Here is a 19612-nt window from a genome sequence, read left to right on the forward strand (position 1 = left end):
TCAATAATTTCGAAGCTACAATTTGGATATCCTAGTAATAAATACAAAATATTTAAATTGTTTGTATTCTTTATTTTAACAAATTGAAGAAAACCCATCCGGAAATTTGTCAAATTTTCGCTGGGCTGCTCTTCAACTCCCACTATATTAATATGATCCTGGTGGCCAGGATAATCGGGTTTGTAGTGTTATGCAAAGAAGCATAACGGTCAAATTAACATCATGGCTCCTATTATCCAGTCTATAAATCAGGAAACACTGTCGATGGTGATTTGTATTGCAAATTGCAGATGTGAAAGCCTGGTAGGTGAGGGGGTGGGTGGGTTGGTTGGTTGGGGGGGGGGGTCCGTTTACTATACCTGTATCAACAAAGCAAACAATGGACCTGCTGGCCCTGTTATTAGCGGGGACTTGAGCGACAAGCCCACTGTACCATATTAGCTGTACAGGGCTTGGAGTGATATGTATTTCCCTCAACTCCATCTTTGGCAATTGTCTAATCTTTCACAGGTAATTCTCTCAATATTAGAATGTTATACTCTCAATATAAAGATGTTTATAAACTGCAGGTATTTGAAGACTATTTCACTAAATCTTCACACAGTTTTTCCTCCCTACGTTCGGTAACTCAGCCTTGCTTAAACTAATATCGACTAAGATTCCAACAATGATCTCGGATGGTAGCAACACGTAGTACCTAGAGAACACCCCTCCTGTAGCCCCTTCCTCTGCTCAAGGTACCCAGAGAACACCCCTCCTGTAACCCATTCCTCATCTCGAGGTACCCAGAGAACACCCCTCCTGCCCATCCTCTTCTCAAGGTACCCAGAGAACACCCCTCCATGAAACCCTTCCTCTTCTCAAGGTACCCAGAGAACACCACTCCATGTAACCCCTTCCTCTTCTCAAGGTAACCAGAGAACCCCCCTCCTGTAACCACTTCCTCTTCTCAAGGTAACACCCCTCCTGTAACCCCTTCCTCTTCTCAAGGTCTTTACTTGGCATACATGAAGATACGGTAGGTCACCACCACAATTCTAAGAACTGTTTTTATTGTTTCATAGGCCCTCTTTGAACTGACTCCCCCCCCCCCCCACCACCACCAGCAGAGACGTCGAGAGCTGGGTGGTCCGCCGACGGAAATATAGCAATGCACCGGGCCCCCTTTCCTGATGTCGTCATTGTCCATGAATTATATTAAACAAAATAGAATAAATTACAATCCCAAATTTCTCTGTCACCCCCCCCCCCATTTGACCCAGGTATCGGGGTGCTTCCATCTGACCGCCCCTCCCCCACCTCATCGGATTTGAATTTAATATTATCTAAAAGCGGATGAAATATTTCAATCTTCAATATAATTGAAAACGTGGACATGGATGAAGGTCGTTTTGGGAATAATTTATTTCACTATAATCATACATTAGCTGAATCATGATAATACTATAGGCTTATATATGGTCACAACTCTGTACTTTGTAAAATTCAGATATATTCAATCTTGTACTGGATTGAACTATTCCAGACCCATTCTCTGACGTCATAGAATATATTGCTTTTCCCGGATAGGCACGTGATGTAAAATCACAATTCATGCCTAATTTATGTGACAAAACCAACCGTTTTCGAGAAAAAAAAAGTTTTGATCAAATGAGACTGAGAATTCCTCATTTCGGTTTTTAATTTTTTATTCTAAAAAAATCTAAATCATTACTTATTGATATAAAATGTGCATATGTGGCAAATGAAATATTTCGTCTAAGACAATGTTCTCATTATTTACACGAATTAAAAAGGTTATAGTACCAAAGGACACGAATGACTTGAGAAGCAATTTTCACCAAACCGCTTGATTTGATTATGTAGAACAACCTACTCTGAAGTGTATAACAGCATATCGATAAAGTGTGTCATATATGCATATAATACATTTATTGCATAATGTTGCTGTTTATTGCGAAATTTGAGTTATCCTACGCGGTATCAAATTGTTAGTCGTCAACCAAGGTTCACCACCCGTTGACTTACATGCGTCTATCCATGTCAGGGAAGTTGGGTGTTCATTATTACGTAGTCCAAGTTTATCGCCATGTCGATGTACGGCGTTATAGTACCCACGAGGAGGTGACATTAAATATCATCAACATGGAACTTTTTAATCTTTATCACTATAGCAACAATATTTGCAAAGCAAATCGAAGAAACGAACAGCTTTGAGTGGAAACCATCAACTTGTATTCACTAATCCGAAGTTTCCTGTGATATCGCTTTTAGACTTGAAGAGATACATGAGAGGTAACGATTCCGATAACGCCACCTCGGATGGTGAACCGCGTGACATAGCTACACTAACGAGTTTAGTCCAAAATGTGATTTTATTTTCTTGTTTTACAGAGTGCTATACTCATACATTTTATCTAAGGAAGTTCTTTTGTGCCATATGTCCTCATATTCTTTGTCTACGGAAGCCTGGCGTATATTCCCACTGGTAATTCTTTTGGCATGCAGTGGTGACTCTTCGATCGAAGAAAACGTTATCAAGTTTATGTCGTCATCCGCTGACACTTTTTGCCTTCCAAATTTGGTCCGCCAGTTAGATAACCTATCAAACGAGTTTGGATTGCCGTCGGTTGTATCCCTCGGTGGACTAATATCTCTCTTTTCATGGAGTAGGCCTTCTTCGCATGTGTTTTCTATGTCTACTGCATCACGTGACTGTACATTAATGCTCTGATGTTTCTGCGAGTACCTCTTCACCCATACATCGTCATCATTATCATCACCATCATCATTACCGTTGTGGAAAATGCATGCTTTTTTAGCAGGGTCCGCGCTTTGAAATACTCGTCTAACATTGCTATTATTATTGTGGTAACACGGGGGAGTTATTTCGCCAGAGCTCGAGTTGTCACTGAGCGGGTTTTCTATCGACCCCGTGCCATCGCCGCCGTCTGCTGACTTGCAAGTGCCGCTACGAACCTCATATTGAACTGGAATATTGCAAGTACATAAACATTTACATCCATAATGAAACCTCAAGGCACAAAGAAGTTCGTGTTCCTGTAAAGTGACGTCATATGTTCTTTGTGCGCATGGGTGAGGTTTCGCGAGACGTCTTCTTTCCCTCCGACGTTTCCTTCTCTCTTTCTTTCTTCTCCGACGGCCATCGTAGTCAATGGTATCCTCATCAACTCTGTACAAAAAAGAAGAATAGTATACATTTCAGTGATTAGTAGTAAATAACAAATAGTAAATAGTAAACAAATATTAAACATATATTAAACAAATATTAAACAAATATTAAGCAAATAGTAAACAAATAGTAAGCAAATAGTAAACGAATAGTAAACGAATAGTAAATAAATAGTAAACAAATAGTAAACAAAAAATAAACAAGTAGTAAACAAATAGTCACGTATGGGTGGGGAGGGGATGGGGTTGGGTGGAGGTTGAACGCCCCTTGTGCCAGCTTTGACTACGGGCACTTTCCCACATAATGAAGTGAGCAGAAATCACTCAGGGATGTCTTCTTAACATATGCTTTGCATGCATGCATGTGTTCTACTGCTGAATATAACTAGATTCAACTGATACAACGTTGCGGGCTATAAATTCATGTACAGGATGCCTTTATTTTGTACGGTACAGATCTATTTCAAGTTGCATTTCATGCTAACTTTGCCACAATCTATACTGATATTACATACATACAGAGTGCTCAAATGACTAATAATGCACCTATATTGTGCATATCTTACTTTAGTTCGCCGTAATCACAGTATACCAAGAAATTGTGATAGCGGTTTACTATGGAACGTCAAAACCCACAAAAATGCAGAAAAAAAAATTATGAAAACCTATAAGTCAATATATGAATACAAAGTTATCGCCACACAATGACCAAGAACAATTTAAGTCCTTATGTGGCACTAATAGCACCTCCATATAATGACCAAGAACATTTTATTTATCATGCGATCCTAACACTGCTTCATAATGACCGCCAATACCGACAATATTCACAAGTCCTTACTCGGGGATTCGCATATCGCCAACAAAGGACTAACGCAGTTCGTTAGTCCTTATGCGGTGATTTGCGAGTATCACCACATAAGGACTATAAGTTACGCAGTTCGTTAGTCTTATGTTGCGATTTGCGAGAATCCACATAAGAACTAACGCAGTTCGTTGGTCCTTATGAGTCGATTTACGAGTATCGCCACAGAGAGTCTATATAACGCAGCTCGTTAGTCCTTATTTGGTGATTCGAGTATCCACATAAGGACTAACGCATGTTCGTTAGTCTTCATGTGGCGATTTGCGAGTCTCCACATAAGGACTAACGTATGGACCTTTATGGATAGACAAGACGTAAATTATATATATATATATATATATATATATATATATATATATATATATATATATATATATATATATATATATATATATATATATATATATATATATATATATATATATATATATATATGCACACACACACGCACACACACACATTATGGAACTTTAATGTTCCCTTTTAGGTCTTATACTCAACGTGGCCATCCGCTCAAGCAAGAAAACTGCCAGTTTGACCCAAACATAACTCTAAACATGCATGACGTTTGTCGTTGTCAGGTTGGCCGTGAGAAGAATACGAAATGCGTTAGTTGATTCAAGTTGAGTTAAATACCCAAACAAGTTTAGATCAGCAATCTAGCAGAATAAACAAATTAAATTAAAACACACAGTGATGATTACTTACTCGTGTAAGGCACCGTAAACCATGAATAGTACAAACGCAACCAGGAACGTTACTCCAACAATGTAGAATTTGCGTTCGTAGTCATCTAGCAGTGTATTAAATAGAGAGAGAGAGGGGAAAAGCGTATTTTTCGCATTATTTTCAGTTAAAAACATTCAAGTAATTCCGTTTCCTTGACTACCATACATACACCTCGCGTTTTAGCGTGGTGAAACAGACTTTTCTTATTGTATGTTTATAGATGAAAGATATTGGTTGTATTTGACGGAATATTGTACAGTGGTTTAGCAACAGGATGGAAGAGGGATGGGGGAAGGAAGGGGGGGGGGGTTAGGGTAGGACCTATATGCCCCAAAAGAGTAGGAGGACCGTTATTCCAAATAACAGACAACTTTCGGTTCCCGGTATCACATCTTCACACCAACTGAAGCAATAGACCAACACACATAACTCTACGGTTTCTTAGCCTTGAGGACGATATAGATGTGCCGGTCTGCAGACTATAACATGCTAAGTATTCTTTGTACTGATCTTCACATACTGCGTTACATTTGGTGGTTGGAAGTTTTGCCTTCGGGGAAAGGGGAAAAACAAAAATCTCTTGAACTAGGAGTATTCTGTTGACGAACTTTGCCCTTAACACTTTGGAATACCCCGTATAGAAAGCACTTAAAAAAAACCACTTCAAGAAATATATATATATTTTGAAGAACTTTATACTTTAATTTAAGATTTGTTGTACTGTATCGTAATATACTGCTTGCTACTTGGTATATAATGTAACGCAGTATGATCTTCTATATCTATATTGTACTGTAGGTTTACCTTTCAAACCACCTGTTGGCAACAGATCTGTAGTTTCTTGGATAGTGGCTACTGTTGTATTCAACCCATACGTTCTCTCTGAGAAAGAAGCAAAAACAACATACAAATAAATTAATTTAACGTATCCATTGTGCAATATTGAATATTCAGTAAATGAACATCACATACATAAATACAAAACATGTATGAACACTTTTATGTAAATAGCAGTATCCAGGGGTTCCACCCTCATCCATAATACCACAATGAACATAGTTATATTAACTTCTGCATGTCCGGCGTTGGATTCGTTTTTAAGAGAACATGCTAAGAAATAAAGAGAGAGACAGATAAAAAAATCAAAAAAATAAAAAAACGTGGTAAAAATGTTGATCCCAATAGCCCTCATAACCATGATGCCCTTCACACACATCATTCGCTTACAATAACATTGTCTGACTACGCCATTATCATAATGTTCGTTTCATGTAACGTGTGAAGGTATAATGTCACATGACTGGTACGTTGTTAGTTGGCAAAGTTCCAAGACTATTAGTCTATTACCTTAATCACCTTCGTTGTATCAATATTTAACGATGAAAAAATAGCAACATTCTTCGGAGAGAAATGAATCTTTAATGCTTCCTGATGGGTTCTTAATATTATCCATTATTTCCTTTATTTATTTTCAATTTAAAGTCATATTTGGAACTAACTATTCTTTTCTTTTCTTTTACTATACCCATTGGAAGCTTTGTTATAATGTTATCGGGGGCTTAGCCTGGTTAGGATCCCTGGGGATGGGGGGGGGGTAGATGAGGAACATCGAGAAACATGATGTGTCGTATAAACCAGAGCTTTTCTGAACAATGTTTTCGTGGGTGGACAATTTCCCAAAAGGGACTATCATGACATTATCTATAAGCGGAGAACCACCGCCGGTTGGCGCGTAGCGTATAGCAAGATTTGTTTCCAAGAATGCCTCCCAGATTACCGGAAATGGCACTTCCCAGACCTTGCAAGTTGCAAAGATAGGACACTACGTTACTTTATCAGCTCTGCTTTTTGCATTGTTTTACAAGGGTAATTGACGATATAAAAGCACGCTAGGGCATTCGGCTGATGGTATAGCCATAGCCTATATATGCTGAGGGGAATCCATATGAGAATTTAGGTGTATATTAATTGTTAGGTTTGTGTTATCATTATGTGTTTTACCTGCCCAAAATGGACCTACTTGGGGGGGGGGGGATGAGCTGAGTGGGTGGGCCGTGTAGTGGACTTGGGGTACCGTGCCCCTCCCCCCTAGTTAGTATGTTCAAAAGACCCTGGTATATATGTTTATTCACAGTACATGAATATTCTGATAGTTCAAACATTGGGGCACTGATACAGAGGCTAACAATGGAACTGATAGGCCTTTGTAAAACACATAGACATAATAAATATATTTATGAACCGTAGTTTCACATTAGACCTGCTACACTGTTACACGCAGGTTATATCTTAGGAACTCTCTCTATACGTTTATTGTTATTCTAACAAAACTCGTCGAAACCAAAACAAAATAATACACGGTCACCCGCACAATCTCCAATCGTGCATATACATGATGATGGTTAAAATAAACTTTGTCCCTTTTAACGCCTTTCCTACAGTACGTGCCTAGAATCTTGAGGATGCACGCTCCTGACTATTGAAATGGTATCAACATTTCGCTAAAAGTAACTGAAATAGCGAATACTGTCCAGTTACTCACATTATCGTAGGCCTATACTTTCATTGAGGGAGTGGAATTCTCGGGGAGGGGGGGGGGGTGGAAGCAGGATTCAGCCTGTGCCATATGAGAACAGCATCTGGAGCCATCTGGCACCAAATTATAACCCCCCCCCCCCTTGTAAGTTTTGCAGGTTTCCACCAGCATTTAGTTGGTATATGATCCACATTGGACGTTTTCATGGAAATCCGTTGACTTTGGAGGTCCTTGACCTCGTGGGCACCTTGATATTGGGGAACCTTAACATTGGGCCACCTTGACAGTCTTCTAGATATGGTAACAATATAATTTAGTATATATACAATTACGACTATAATACACACGAAAGTTAAAGTGTTATCTTTCACGTTTTACAGGACCACAAGTTAAATCGCCATAGAAACTATAGGACCACCCATATACCATTAACTTTCAGTACCCTTAGTAACAAAACAGTCCACTTAGGCTATAGTGTAATTCTACTTTTAATAAGTTTGATTTGTAATCAAAATGACACAAGAAAGGGTCTTCTATATGATCATATACAGAAAACCCTTGATACTATTCCAGTCATGCCATGCTCTCACATGCTATAGCCATAGACTATACTCCATAGCTAGTTAAGTGCAATCATAGTACGTATAAGGCCTACAAAGTATATGTGGGATAGCTGCTGAATGACAAACAAAATATAGTTCTATAACTTTGTCCTGTCTTTCTTACCGTTCTGCATTTCGACGTTGGCTTAGTGCACTCAAGAGTGTTCAAATCATATTGTAGGCTACCGTATAGACTGTATCAACACAACTGGTGTGTAACTTTATTGTAGTACTTATTGAAGAACAGCCATCCAAGATAGAGCCTACATGGGCACATGCTACATATCCCCTCGTAAACTAAACTCAAATGGTTTGAAGGTATAGCTGTATAAGTTAGGCTGCATACAACACACAGCAGCTGAGCACAACTCGGTAACTTCCTTTGAAAATCACTCAGGTATAAGATCTGCATGACCAAAGGTCAATTAACATATCATTTGTTTATAGGTACTCAGTAAAAAAAATATCCTACAGGAGCTGCATGACTATGCATGCAAGTATACACAGTGCACGCCGCGTTAGTGAAATGACTCTCTTTGTTAAGCTACGTAACTAAGTGCAACTTTATAACTCTCTCAAAAAGTGTTTCAAACTTGCCATTGTATAACTTCCTCGTTTTAAATTGAAAGTATCCTGTTAGTGTGTAATCAGTATACGTTACAGTAATATGTATCTGTTCCCTTTCGAGGGGAATGGTGATGCACACCCGACGATGATCACACAGTCACAGTCCCGATGCAAGGGGACTGGGGTTGAGAGCGGATCAGTCGTTCGGTAATTTTGTTTTCGTGGCCAGGTTCTTTCCTGGGCGACTTTTCCTTAAAAAAAGTAATATGTTGACCACATTATGAATAGGTTGACTGCATGCGATCTCCTATACACACGTATCACCAGTCGCGTGTGCGAGCAGGGGCAGGGAATGGGGGGGGGGTGGCACCTTCCATCGCCAGTCTGGGGCAAATGGTTCAGTTGGGGGATATTTTGCATTCAGCCCGGGGAATTTTAGATCACTTCTTGGGTGTACACCCCACCCCTTCAACTACACACAACTTGAGTATTTATTAGGACAACCTTGCCCCAGAATGCACCATAGAACAGCTAAATTAAATATAAAAAAATCTGGGGAGGGTCCACAATCCCTTCCATACATGGAGGTTGGCTTCAATGACACCATGTCGTAAGAAGTTTTCAAACAGTGTGGGTGGGGATAAAGGGGGGGGGCTGGGGCGCTTCCAAAGAAGGACTTTAGTCTTGCAGGTGCTACGATGGCACACAAGGGACATTGGAGATAAAATAAAATAAAATATCATAAAATAGGTTGTTTGGTCCAAATGTCCACTTTTGTGTCCATTTTACTAAGAAATTTCGACCTTTCATCTTCATATATACTTTGGTATCTTGAGGTTGCGAATATTTACCTGTACCTCACCAATTTGGACTGTTACGTCGAAAGGTCCACTCTCAAGAGACGAAATGTAAGGAGGTAAATGAAACTAAACATTGATGGCAATTCCTCACATGGTACTTTGGTTGTTTTCCAAAGATTTTAGCTGAATGCTATTGAGTACATCCCTGTAGGTAAGAGAGTATCCATGTGGGTGGGGAGGGGGCATATAAACCCATGTACCCTGTTACTATATGCATCTTTCAATAAGAAATGGGTTCATATACAGCGTTTCTTTGCAGCATTGCGGATCCTATCACAGCCAGATTCCTTCCTTGTTATTCGGTTTCTTTTTTCTTTATTTTTCTTTATTACTTTTATTTACTTATTTTTTGTTGGGGGGGGGGGTTAGGGTTTAGAAATTTATGATCAATCAAACTGTACGTTTGAGATGAAAGCTAAGATAAAGCTTGAACAAAGTGTACGGATGTCCTATTGTCTCTTTATAAGTCAGATTTTCTAAAATCAATTACCAAATATTCTAATTGACAAAACAAAAGAAGAATATAAACAAATGAATCGTTCTGTCCACCCAGTCCATGCCACATTCCCACCAATTCGCGTTTACGCCCACATTCTTATTAAGAGAGTAATAATGGCTTGTCCACCTGCACTATATTAGCAAGCAATTTGGCTACATATTTTGTCATGAGGTCTGTTTATAGGCAAATACGTATGTGTACGCTATATATATATATATATATATGTTCATGTATATGCATGTTTGCCTATTCAACATAAATACCATACTTATATTAAATACCAGAGAGGTAGCCAGAGTGAGCTGTGAAATCCACCACCTCTCCACCCCACCCCACCCCACCCCACCCCACCCCACCCCACCCCACCCCACCCACCCCACCCACCCCACCCGAAAACAAAAACAACAAACAAAAACAAAAACATACCATAATTAGAAGGAAGAAAATGGTTGTATCGACCTACCATCAGCTGCCCTACTCGTCGCCATACCAACTGTGATTTACGATGTAAAATTCGATCCTATCCTCATCCTATATAGATTTGCTCTGGTCATTAAGTTGCATGGTGAAAATTCAGTATGTTTTCCATGAGATTTGACAGCTCAACCCCCCCCCCCCCCCTCTCCTCGGCTCTCCCATGCCCTAAAATTCGCACCACTGATATTTACAACCGTTCTATTCTTGTTAAGAATTCCATCCCTACGGCAAAAAAATCGACATATTTTTCAATCAATGGTATAGGTTAATGAAATTCTTGTGGCATGTTTGTATACGATACTTTATCGGATAGCCTATATCTAACAGCAAGATTCACAGGTAAACTTCGAAACGTTACCAGAGGCAAGAATTTTAAAGACATCTAATTAAATATCTTGTCACTTAAAAAACTCTCCTTCATTATAGCTTAGGGTTACCTGTACTTATACTCTATTTAAAAAGGAGAATCAACGGTCCATATAATCCAACAAATTATAATAACAAAATATCAAGTCACTGTCATCATTCATTTAGCCTGATTTGTGAAAAGTTCAACGGACGAATCTAAAGCGTCACAAAACATTTCCTTTTTTCTTGTTCTTCTCGTATCTGCATGAGTATAGATTGTGTTTTAATTTGATGGATTTTGATAGGAGTTAGAGGTGTATGAGAACTGAATATTAGATGGTAAAATGAAATCACAATTATAGGTAATCAATGATATATGTAATGAATGAATGAACTAAATGAATGAATGACTTAATGACTTAATGAATGAATTAATGAAGGAATTAATGGGTGAATGAGTAAAAAATATTGAGTGAATGACTGAATAAGTAACCAAATATGTCAATGAATAAGTGAATGAATGAACTATTTAATGAGTGGATGAATGAGTGAGTGAATGAATGAATGAAGGAATTAGCACATGAATCAATGAATCAATGGGTAAAAGAATGGGCGAGTGAATGAATGAATGGGTAAATGAATGATTGAGTGAGTGAATGAATAAAGAATTGAGTGAGTTAACGTATCAACGTACGACTGCACAGTCCAGTGACCATGAATACCTTTGCTGTGTAAGTTATGTTGAGCAGGCGAGGGTTTTCCTGAATAGTATTTGAGGTCAGGTAACCAGATCACTATATATTTTGTTAGAGGTATAATGGGAGTGACAATCTCTCCGTCGCTTACCATGGAGGTAGCTTGGTCTCCACAGCCGTTGTAGTTTGGGGTGAAAATTTAGTTAACTCAGCCTGACGGCGACGGCGGTTCTTCGGACCCAGCGACGCAACGGAAATAATTAGATGACCATATCACAGAAGCCAAAGCTAAAGTCTCACTTGCATAAATGTTATTATGACTAGTTTTTTGTTGTTGGTATTTGCCTTTCTTCCCACCTTTTTTGGTTTCTCTTTTTTTTTTCTGTATTGTGCTTTATTCCTTATACCATGGTAACGGCGTAGAGTAGCAGCTCCATGGTAACGGAGACAGCTCGTAAACCCCTTTGCTGCTTCAGTCCTTCAAATCACGTAGAATTTACATACGTACCATTACAGACAATTTATATTGTAAAAAGGACACAAAACCACTCTTATTTTTTTTTGTGGTTACCAAGGTCCTAGTTTAATAGTGTATTTAAGAATACCGACTAAATTATATACTAAATAACCTCTTTCAAGTTAATGTTATTTGACTGCTCACATGATGTAAGATGGCGTTAATGGTATTGCAAGGACTGACGTGGTATAAATTTACATAAACATGCAAAGTCAAACACTTTATCATTGCTCAGTACTTGGTTTTGAATATATAAAACATTCCATGTATCAGACCTTACAGTGGCATGCACTGGTACTCGCCTATGTAGCATACTTGCATTATATTCGTATATTCGCCCTTAAGTATTTAGACTGGTGCTTGCTGGCATTTTAGAATTCCCGTATATATATATATATATATATATATATATATATATATATATATATATATATATATATATATATATATATATATATATATATATATATATATATATATATATATATATATATATATATAGGCACCTTCATGCACATATAACGTACTTGTTCTCCCACTTACATATTGAGCCTTGAACTCGTACGCGTGACCAAGGAAAATTGTACTTTTGTTCGTACTCAAGCTGATGTAGTTATATTTTACAGGTCTGGAGTATCACTTAATGACGATTTTACATGTGGACAAAGTAACCATATAGTGACCACCGACTGAGTACTATCCATGAGTGTTTGATTGAATGACTGTGTACTAGACTGGTATACTGAGTACACGCCGGCTCGTTTTCTAACATAGTTACCTGCATACGTATACTAGCCATTCGATGTACCCGTGCTACATGGTTGGTATCCATTCATCTCCATGCATGGTGATCTTATATATGGACAATGTTGTCATAGTGACCACCGACTGAGTAGTATCAAGTGTTTGATTGAATGACTGTATTATACCAGACTGGTATATACTGAGCACATACTCGTTTACTAACATAGTAACCTACATACGTACTAGCCGATGTACTGGTGCTACATGTTTGGTATTTCCTACATCTCTATGGAGATCTTATTTATGAACAATGTTGCCACAGTGACCAAACATTGATTAATATGCAGCTGTGACTGACTTAATTACCGAACGCAAATAAGAGTTGCTGGTTTATGCGACGTCCATCTTTATAGTCCTTAATATCATCTGCAATAATTATTAGTCTGTTCTTCAATATAAGAGATGACAGTACGTAATGATACATGTGTGTATTATAATTCGCTATTTTACCATTATATATATATATATATATATATATATATATATACATATATATATATATATATACATATATATACACATATATATATATATATATATATATATATATATATAAATGAAAACATAATAAGTTCCTTAAATAATCCTTTTCTTTGCTTGTTTTCCTTATTTCCTAATTTCATAACTTTTAATATTTGATCATATTCATGGAAATTTTGTCAAAATGTTAAATTTTGCATGTAGCACTTTAACATTTCATTCAGTATGACTACAACAGTTTAGAGGATCTTCTTATTTATAAAAACTACTAAACCATATATATATTTATACCTACTTACAATAACGATACTACATTCTCTCTGTATTAAATCTAAAATGTTCTTTGAGTGGCATTTGTGGATTTGTTTCGATATCTTTACTTCAATTTAAGAAGCCAAACCCTCAGAGTAACATGTTTACACAATGTTTTGATGAAGACACAAAAATGCAATAAAAAAATAACTCTGTCACAAAAAAAATTAAAATAATTTACCAGTAATTTTTTAATAAGAGCTGGCAGCTGTGCGCTGCGTCCTTTAATGACACCTATTATTGAAATGCATGTTTACGAACGGGAGAACACTTTTTCACAGATTTTTTAATTGCCCTATGAATAATAAATAACCCCATCTCATAAGAGGAATGCTCTGTAATAAGTTTACAATGTAAGTATAGTTTTATTGGTAAGAGACACGTGTGCTTTAGATGTTTGCCGTTAAAAGTGAAATTGTTCCGTTCTAAACGTTCAAAACAAAATATATACATTTTGTAAAATAAATAGCAATTAAAAAAAAAACGGATTACATGCCGTAGAATGTTTTAGAAGTGTATGATATGGTTTGTACAAATGGCAATCGTTCGTATGACAAGCAATATTAATTTTTTATATCCCAATTGAAGTGGTTGTCGTGTATTATGACATATATTTAAGATAATCTACAAAAGTCTGTAATTATTGGAGGCGTATAATTAGAGATTTTTTAGTGGTTTTTAGTCCATACTGAAGAACCAGAACGTACGGTAAACCATTTCCCAGCCTTGTCTACAGGCGGTGCAGTAGCTGAGGATAGGTTTAACTGCAGCCAAATTGGTGACAAAATATAATATAGATTTCTCCCGAATCTTTCATGCGTATGCACATAACACCGTATGTCAGGTTATCTGCCACGAATGCATAGGTCTAACTTTGAGCTGTATTTGATGTTGTTTGTTTTAAGACCCCCCCCCCCAAAAAAAAAAAAAAATACAGAGTAGCCTGTCTTTAAGAGTTACACAAGAAGCTGTCATGAAAGACACAACGATGTTCGTGACAAATTTGAAGCTCGAGTACAACCCTTTAAGTACAGATACAAGTATAGAATAGGTCTTTGTATGGTTGCGAGTATACAAATACATGTATGGCTCGAAGCTTTCAGTGTGATAGTATAGTTAATCTTGTGCTAGTATATGTAAGCCTAAGCTATACCTTAACAATATGAGTACAGATTGAGCACAAATTGACACGTACGAGTACAAATCCATGAGACTTAGTATTAGCAGAGATAACTATATACTAGAATACAAGTATACAAGGACGGACTCATTCCCCACTCACTCATGTATACTAGCTATAGTCACAGCCCCGATGCGTCGGTGATGTGCGCATGACGTCTTGTATATAGACTTTGTATACTGAATTTGCCGATCTTTAATTCAATCACGGTTCGGTTGTGCGGTCACAAATTAGCATAACGAGGTGGGAAAATTGTCAGACGCTAATTAATTTTGCTTTCGCCGGAAAAAAAAAATTGGATGTTATCAAACTTTGATGCAAACGACAAAGGAAAACAAAATCTATAGTTAGAACAGTACAGTACTCCGTATGTTTTATATCACATATGACCAAAAAAAAAAAAAGGTACCACAACGCAATATACGTTACTTTAATGTGAATGCAATTGCATATATGGTTGGTCAACACAGCTTGAACTGGCAAACAGCCCGGACTTGAGCTAAATTAGTATTTTGTTTCTTTCAATGCAAGTTAATGCGTTACGAAGTTTTTCAAGGAAAAATGATGTTGATAGTCATCCAAGGGTGCTCGGTCATTAACTATGAAGATAAAGGAACATTTTTTGTTGTTGAATTATTATAATTTACAAACCATTAAATGAAAATTTAACATGAAGGCCTATACAGACGAGCCGACGCCATCATCATTTTAACCTTAAAGGAGCATTCCTGCAGAGATTTAGCATATTTTGAAAGTTAATTATCTCGAAAAACCAAATGTGTAATAGAAACGTTACTAGCACTGTTTGTTTATATTTCTCTTCTTTCTGGGATCATGACGTATCAAGTATTTATATCTGTATCAAGTCATCCTTGGTAATGACGCACTTCATTGTACTATTATAAGTTCGTCATGGACTAATTCATTATCGAACAGATAGAGAGAAAAAGCTTTCATAGTAACAGGAAGACAAGATTTGAAAATATGTGTCATCAAACTGTAGAATATGCTACGGGAATGTCTAAAGAAACACCTTAACACCTTCTATTTATAGTACGTGTTACGGTTAATGAGTCACTATTTGTTAAATGAGTTATCCAGAATTGTTTGTTTTTTTGCTCCGCGGAGTAAAGATGCATTAAATTTGACCAAATAGTGAATTTCAGCATGTACCGGAATATCCCCATATGAGTGAAAGTTTTCTACAATTTCCACGACATTTTAACATTTTTCATAGTGATAACTCACCGCATCCTTTAAAGTAAAGTTAGCTTAGCTTCAGTAACGAAATTCATGACACTTTAACGTACTTAATATTATAACACAATACGTTCATAGGCGTGTACAGATTACACATATGTTTATGTGTAAGACACGTTACAACGTTTTTAAAATTCATCCATACTATGACAAGTTGAAAATTGTGTTATGTCTAATCTCAAGATATTTGAAAATCAAATAGCAGCAAAATTTGTCATATTATTTTCTGATGCAGGTAAGTCTGACATACCTTTTACAACACATACTGTGCAGAATAATAATCCAATCGGGACACTTACAAAGGCAAATGCGAAAAACATATACAATATATATATATATATATATGTATATATACATATATATATATATATATATATATATATATATATATAGGCTATATATAGGCTATATATATAGGCTATATATATATATATAGGCTATATATATATATATAGGCTATATATATATATATATAGGCTATATATATATATATATATATATATATATATCGTACTTGTCTCGGTATGGCAATCATACGTAGACCTTGAAATCCGTAAACAAACTAAAATAAAATTTCCCCCGAAAATCAGGTCAGAATACAATTAAATCATTGAAAAATCACTTGAAATCTTCGCCTTTGCTAAACTTTGCCTTTTCTAGTGATCAAGCGAAATAATACGGGTAGGCGCTTTACCACAGCAACCGTCATAACATCTTTAAATCTCAACTATTCGTCACATGTATACTTATTATGTGTATACCAGCTGCATATATACTCTCCGCATTCCCGATATATATATATTACTTAAATTTGATGATAAAGTTAATTCTGTTCAAAGTTGATACTCATCGAAAACCCAGGTGTGTGGTCCTGGAATGATTGAAGCAGTGGTCTGAATATTAAATTTTAGACGTGAAATTATACATTCTGATGCATATATGTTTTACCATAAACTTAGTATATATTTATAGGTCTACACGCAAAGTTATAACTCCTGTTAACTGTTTTTGTGTGGAGTGGAAAAGTGGGGGTGGGAGTGGGGGGGGGGGGTGAAACACTATCCACATTCCCATGGATACGTGCTTACCTTTAATTAAAAACAATTAATGTATGTATTGTTCGATTTGCAATTAATTGTGTAATGTTAATAACATTGCCATGAAAAGTGTCTGCAAGGATGGAATAGTGTGGATTCAATCGGATCCGGTATAGTTTCTCGCTATTCACCTTCAATGGGTGTTAAAATATAAAGGAGGGAATCTTAGTGTAATGGTTGTGAGTAATGTAGCCAGTAGGGGTTTTACCCAACCCAAGAAGCTGCTTTAATAGAGACACAAACCCTACCATTACCAAAGTAAATATAACGGAGATATTTGTGCCCCCCCCTCAAAAAAACCTAAACCCCCCAAACCAACAACTTCCCAAACTGCTAACAAAAAGCTTGTTCCCCTTTGTGATATATCATAGCTAAAACGTTGTGTCTGAGAGCTGTCAATTTAAAAATAATTTATAATTTCATACTGCCACTATAGGATCTGGAACTTTATGATCTTCTCTTGTTCTCTCCATATTTTCAATGTAAATGTTATCAGTTTTGATACAAACACCAATGCCATCACTTAGGTCAACGTCAACTTATTTCCAAACATTTGTAAACCCATCTACATGACAGAAAATCAACTTTGTTAATAAATAAAGAAAATTATTATAATAATAATAATAATAATGATGATGATAATAATAATAATAATAATAATAATGATGATGATAATAATAATAATAATAATAATAATAATGATGATAATACTACTACTACTACTACTACTACTACTACTACTACTCCTACTACTCCTACTACTACTACTACTACTACTACTACTACTAATAATAATAATAATACTACTAATAAAAAATTATAATAATGATATTAATAATAATATTATTAATAATAATAATAATAATAATAATAATAATAATAATAATAATAATAATAATAATAATAATAATAATAATAATAATAATAATAATAATAATAATAATAATAATAATAATAATAATAATAATCATAATAATAATAACAATAATAATATTCATCATAATCATAATAATAATAATCAAGAAAATGAAGCACATGTGGCTCGAAGAAATCATATTTATACTAGATCATGTATTAGTCTTTGTGCGTGAATGAAACATTAGATCTGTGGTATATCGCAATTGGAATAAAGAGTTTTCTTAGCTGCTTGGGGAAGTTGTTCCAGCTGACAGTGATCTTTATAATACCAATACCAAGTAGACCAATCATGATGGCTGGGTGTTTGTATCTTCTTGAAGAGTATGCCATTCGTGAACACGTGCCTCGTCAGTCCAATATATATCACATACAAAGAATGTTAAACGTTGTTTACACCATGTTGTAAACACTGTTCAAAAGTAATTCACCCAACATGACTTATGTACTTGTTTGTAAGTTAACCAATTTTGTATTTCCAATACATTGCTTAATTGCTACGTTCCCTCTTTTTGGGGGGGGGGGGAGGGGGAGGGAGTGGGGGCTTTTGTTCGACTTTTTAGAGTGCATTATACGAAAAAGACTAGAATGTTTCATTCCAAAACATACCAAGTTAAGACTAGAATGTTTTATTTCTGTCTTTCTTTAAATACAAGACTGTAATATAGTTGCCTTCATGCACAGTGTGTAGGCCGATACACGCAAAGTACACGCAGTGTATCACGCCGTCATTGGCAAAATGGCTGTTTCTGCGATGGACACAACCTTAACCAATATATACATTAGGTATCTTACCGACAAACAACGAACTAAATATCGCTATCAATATTAATCAATATATGAATCAATATGACGAATCGCATTTACTACTCACCTACAACATCACTCCACGAAATGGTCTCCACGCTGACAGCCGCGAAACAACAAATCTGCCCTAAATGGCCAGCCTCTTTCTCTACATTCCAAATATTTTTCAACCGTTGATTTTCTCTTCTATCGTACAAGCAAAAATGGCATCATATGTGCTCAAGAGTCAATGACGAAACTATTGTTCTATGGTAAGAAATAATTGTTAATAAGCGATCAAATCAGTTGTCTATACCAGCATATAACTGCAAGATGGTAACCAGTGATGAAAACGTCAATGTTGGTATGCTTTACTCTCACCATTGCACACAGTCATCGTGTGCGAGGCCATGCGAAATAATCTCCAAATTGTTATGCGGTTAGGTTTCAGATATACAGCGGAAAATTGACCAGGATTTGAACCTAACATAAAGTGCATTCGTTTTTATTGTTGTAAATATCGCTTCATAAATATTAGAAGCTATAACAAACACTTAGTTGCATCCAAACATGTGTTTTAACCCGCGTTAACATCAGTCAAATCGAGCAGACTACACGTTTAACGTATACTTCATCGAACGCGAATTTTGTAAAAATAGACCGTTCTACCTCATGACGTTTCTTCTTAACTCGTAACTTTAGGACTCTGCATCCCGTGTAAATAAGAAGGTCATTGCCATGACGTTGAATCACCAAACTAAAAATGAAATTGTGGTACTTTTATCCGACTCGATCTAGATTTAGTAAAAAGATAGAAAGAAGATAAAACAGAAGACAAGATGGCGTGGATGTTGCTCCGGGGCAACACCACTCTGGAGACCGTTTCTGGAA

At 36.4% G+C, this 19612-nt stretch overlaps 1 protein-coding gene across 2 annotated transcripts; it reads right to left on the reverse strand.

The window, feature by feature from the left end:
• Positions 1-1695: 1695 nt before the first annotated feature.
• LOC139973745 (uncharacterized) lies at positions 1696-19283 on the reverse strand. 2 transcript variants are annotated; one of them, XM_071980602.1, is made up of 4 exons: positions 18810-19283; positions 5591-5668; positions 4766-4850; positions 1696-3193 (listed from the first exon to the last, which is right to left on the reverse strand). In XM_071980602.1, exons 3-4 carry the CDS (start codon positions 4786-4788, stop codon positions 2389-2391), a joined length of 828 nt encoding a protein of 275 aa, XP_071836703.1. In that variant the 5' UTR covers positions 4789-4850; positions 5591-5668; positions 18810-19283; the 3' UTR covers positions 1696-2388. The 2 variants fall into 2 exon arrangements, with proteins under 2 accessions (XP_071836703.1, XP_071836702.1); XM_071980601.1 differs by lacking the exon at positions 18810-19283 and adding an exon at positions 8049-8367.
• Between the last annotated feature and the right edge of the window lie 329 nt (positions 19284-19612).

Source organism: Apostichopus japonicus, chromosome 9, assembly GCF_037975245.1.
Source record: "Apostichopus japonicus isolate 1M-3 chromosome 9, ASM3797524v1, whole genome shotgun sequence".
Classification (NCBI taxonomy): Eukaryota; Metazoa; Echinodermata; class Holothuroidea; order Aspidochirotida; family Stichopodidae; genus Apostichopus; species Apostichopus japonicus.

Bases quoted from the DNA above. Each gene is read 5' to 3' on its own strand.
- LOC139973745 (XM_071980601.1), bottom strand. The intron at 4,851-5,590 runs GTAAACCTACAG...ATACACTGCTAG, and splicing joins GCCAACAGGTGGTTTGAAAG to ATGACTACGAACGCAAATTC. The intron at 3,194-4,765 runs GTAAGTAATCAT...TTTTTTGTACAG, and splicing joins GTTTACGGTGCCTTACACGA to AGTTGATGAGGATACCATTG.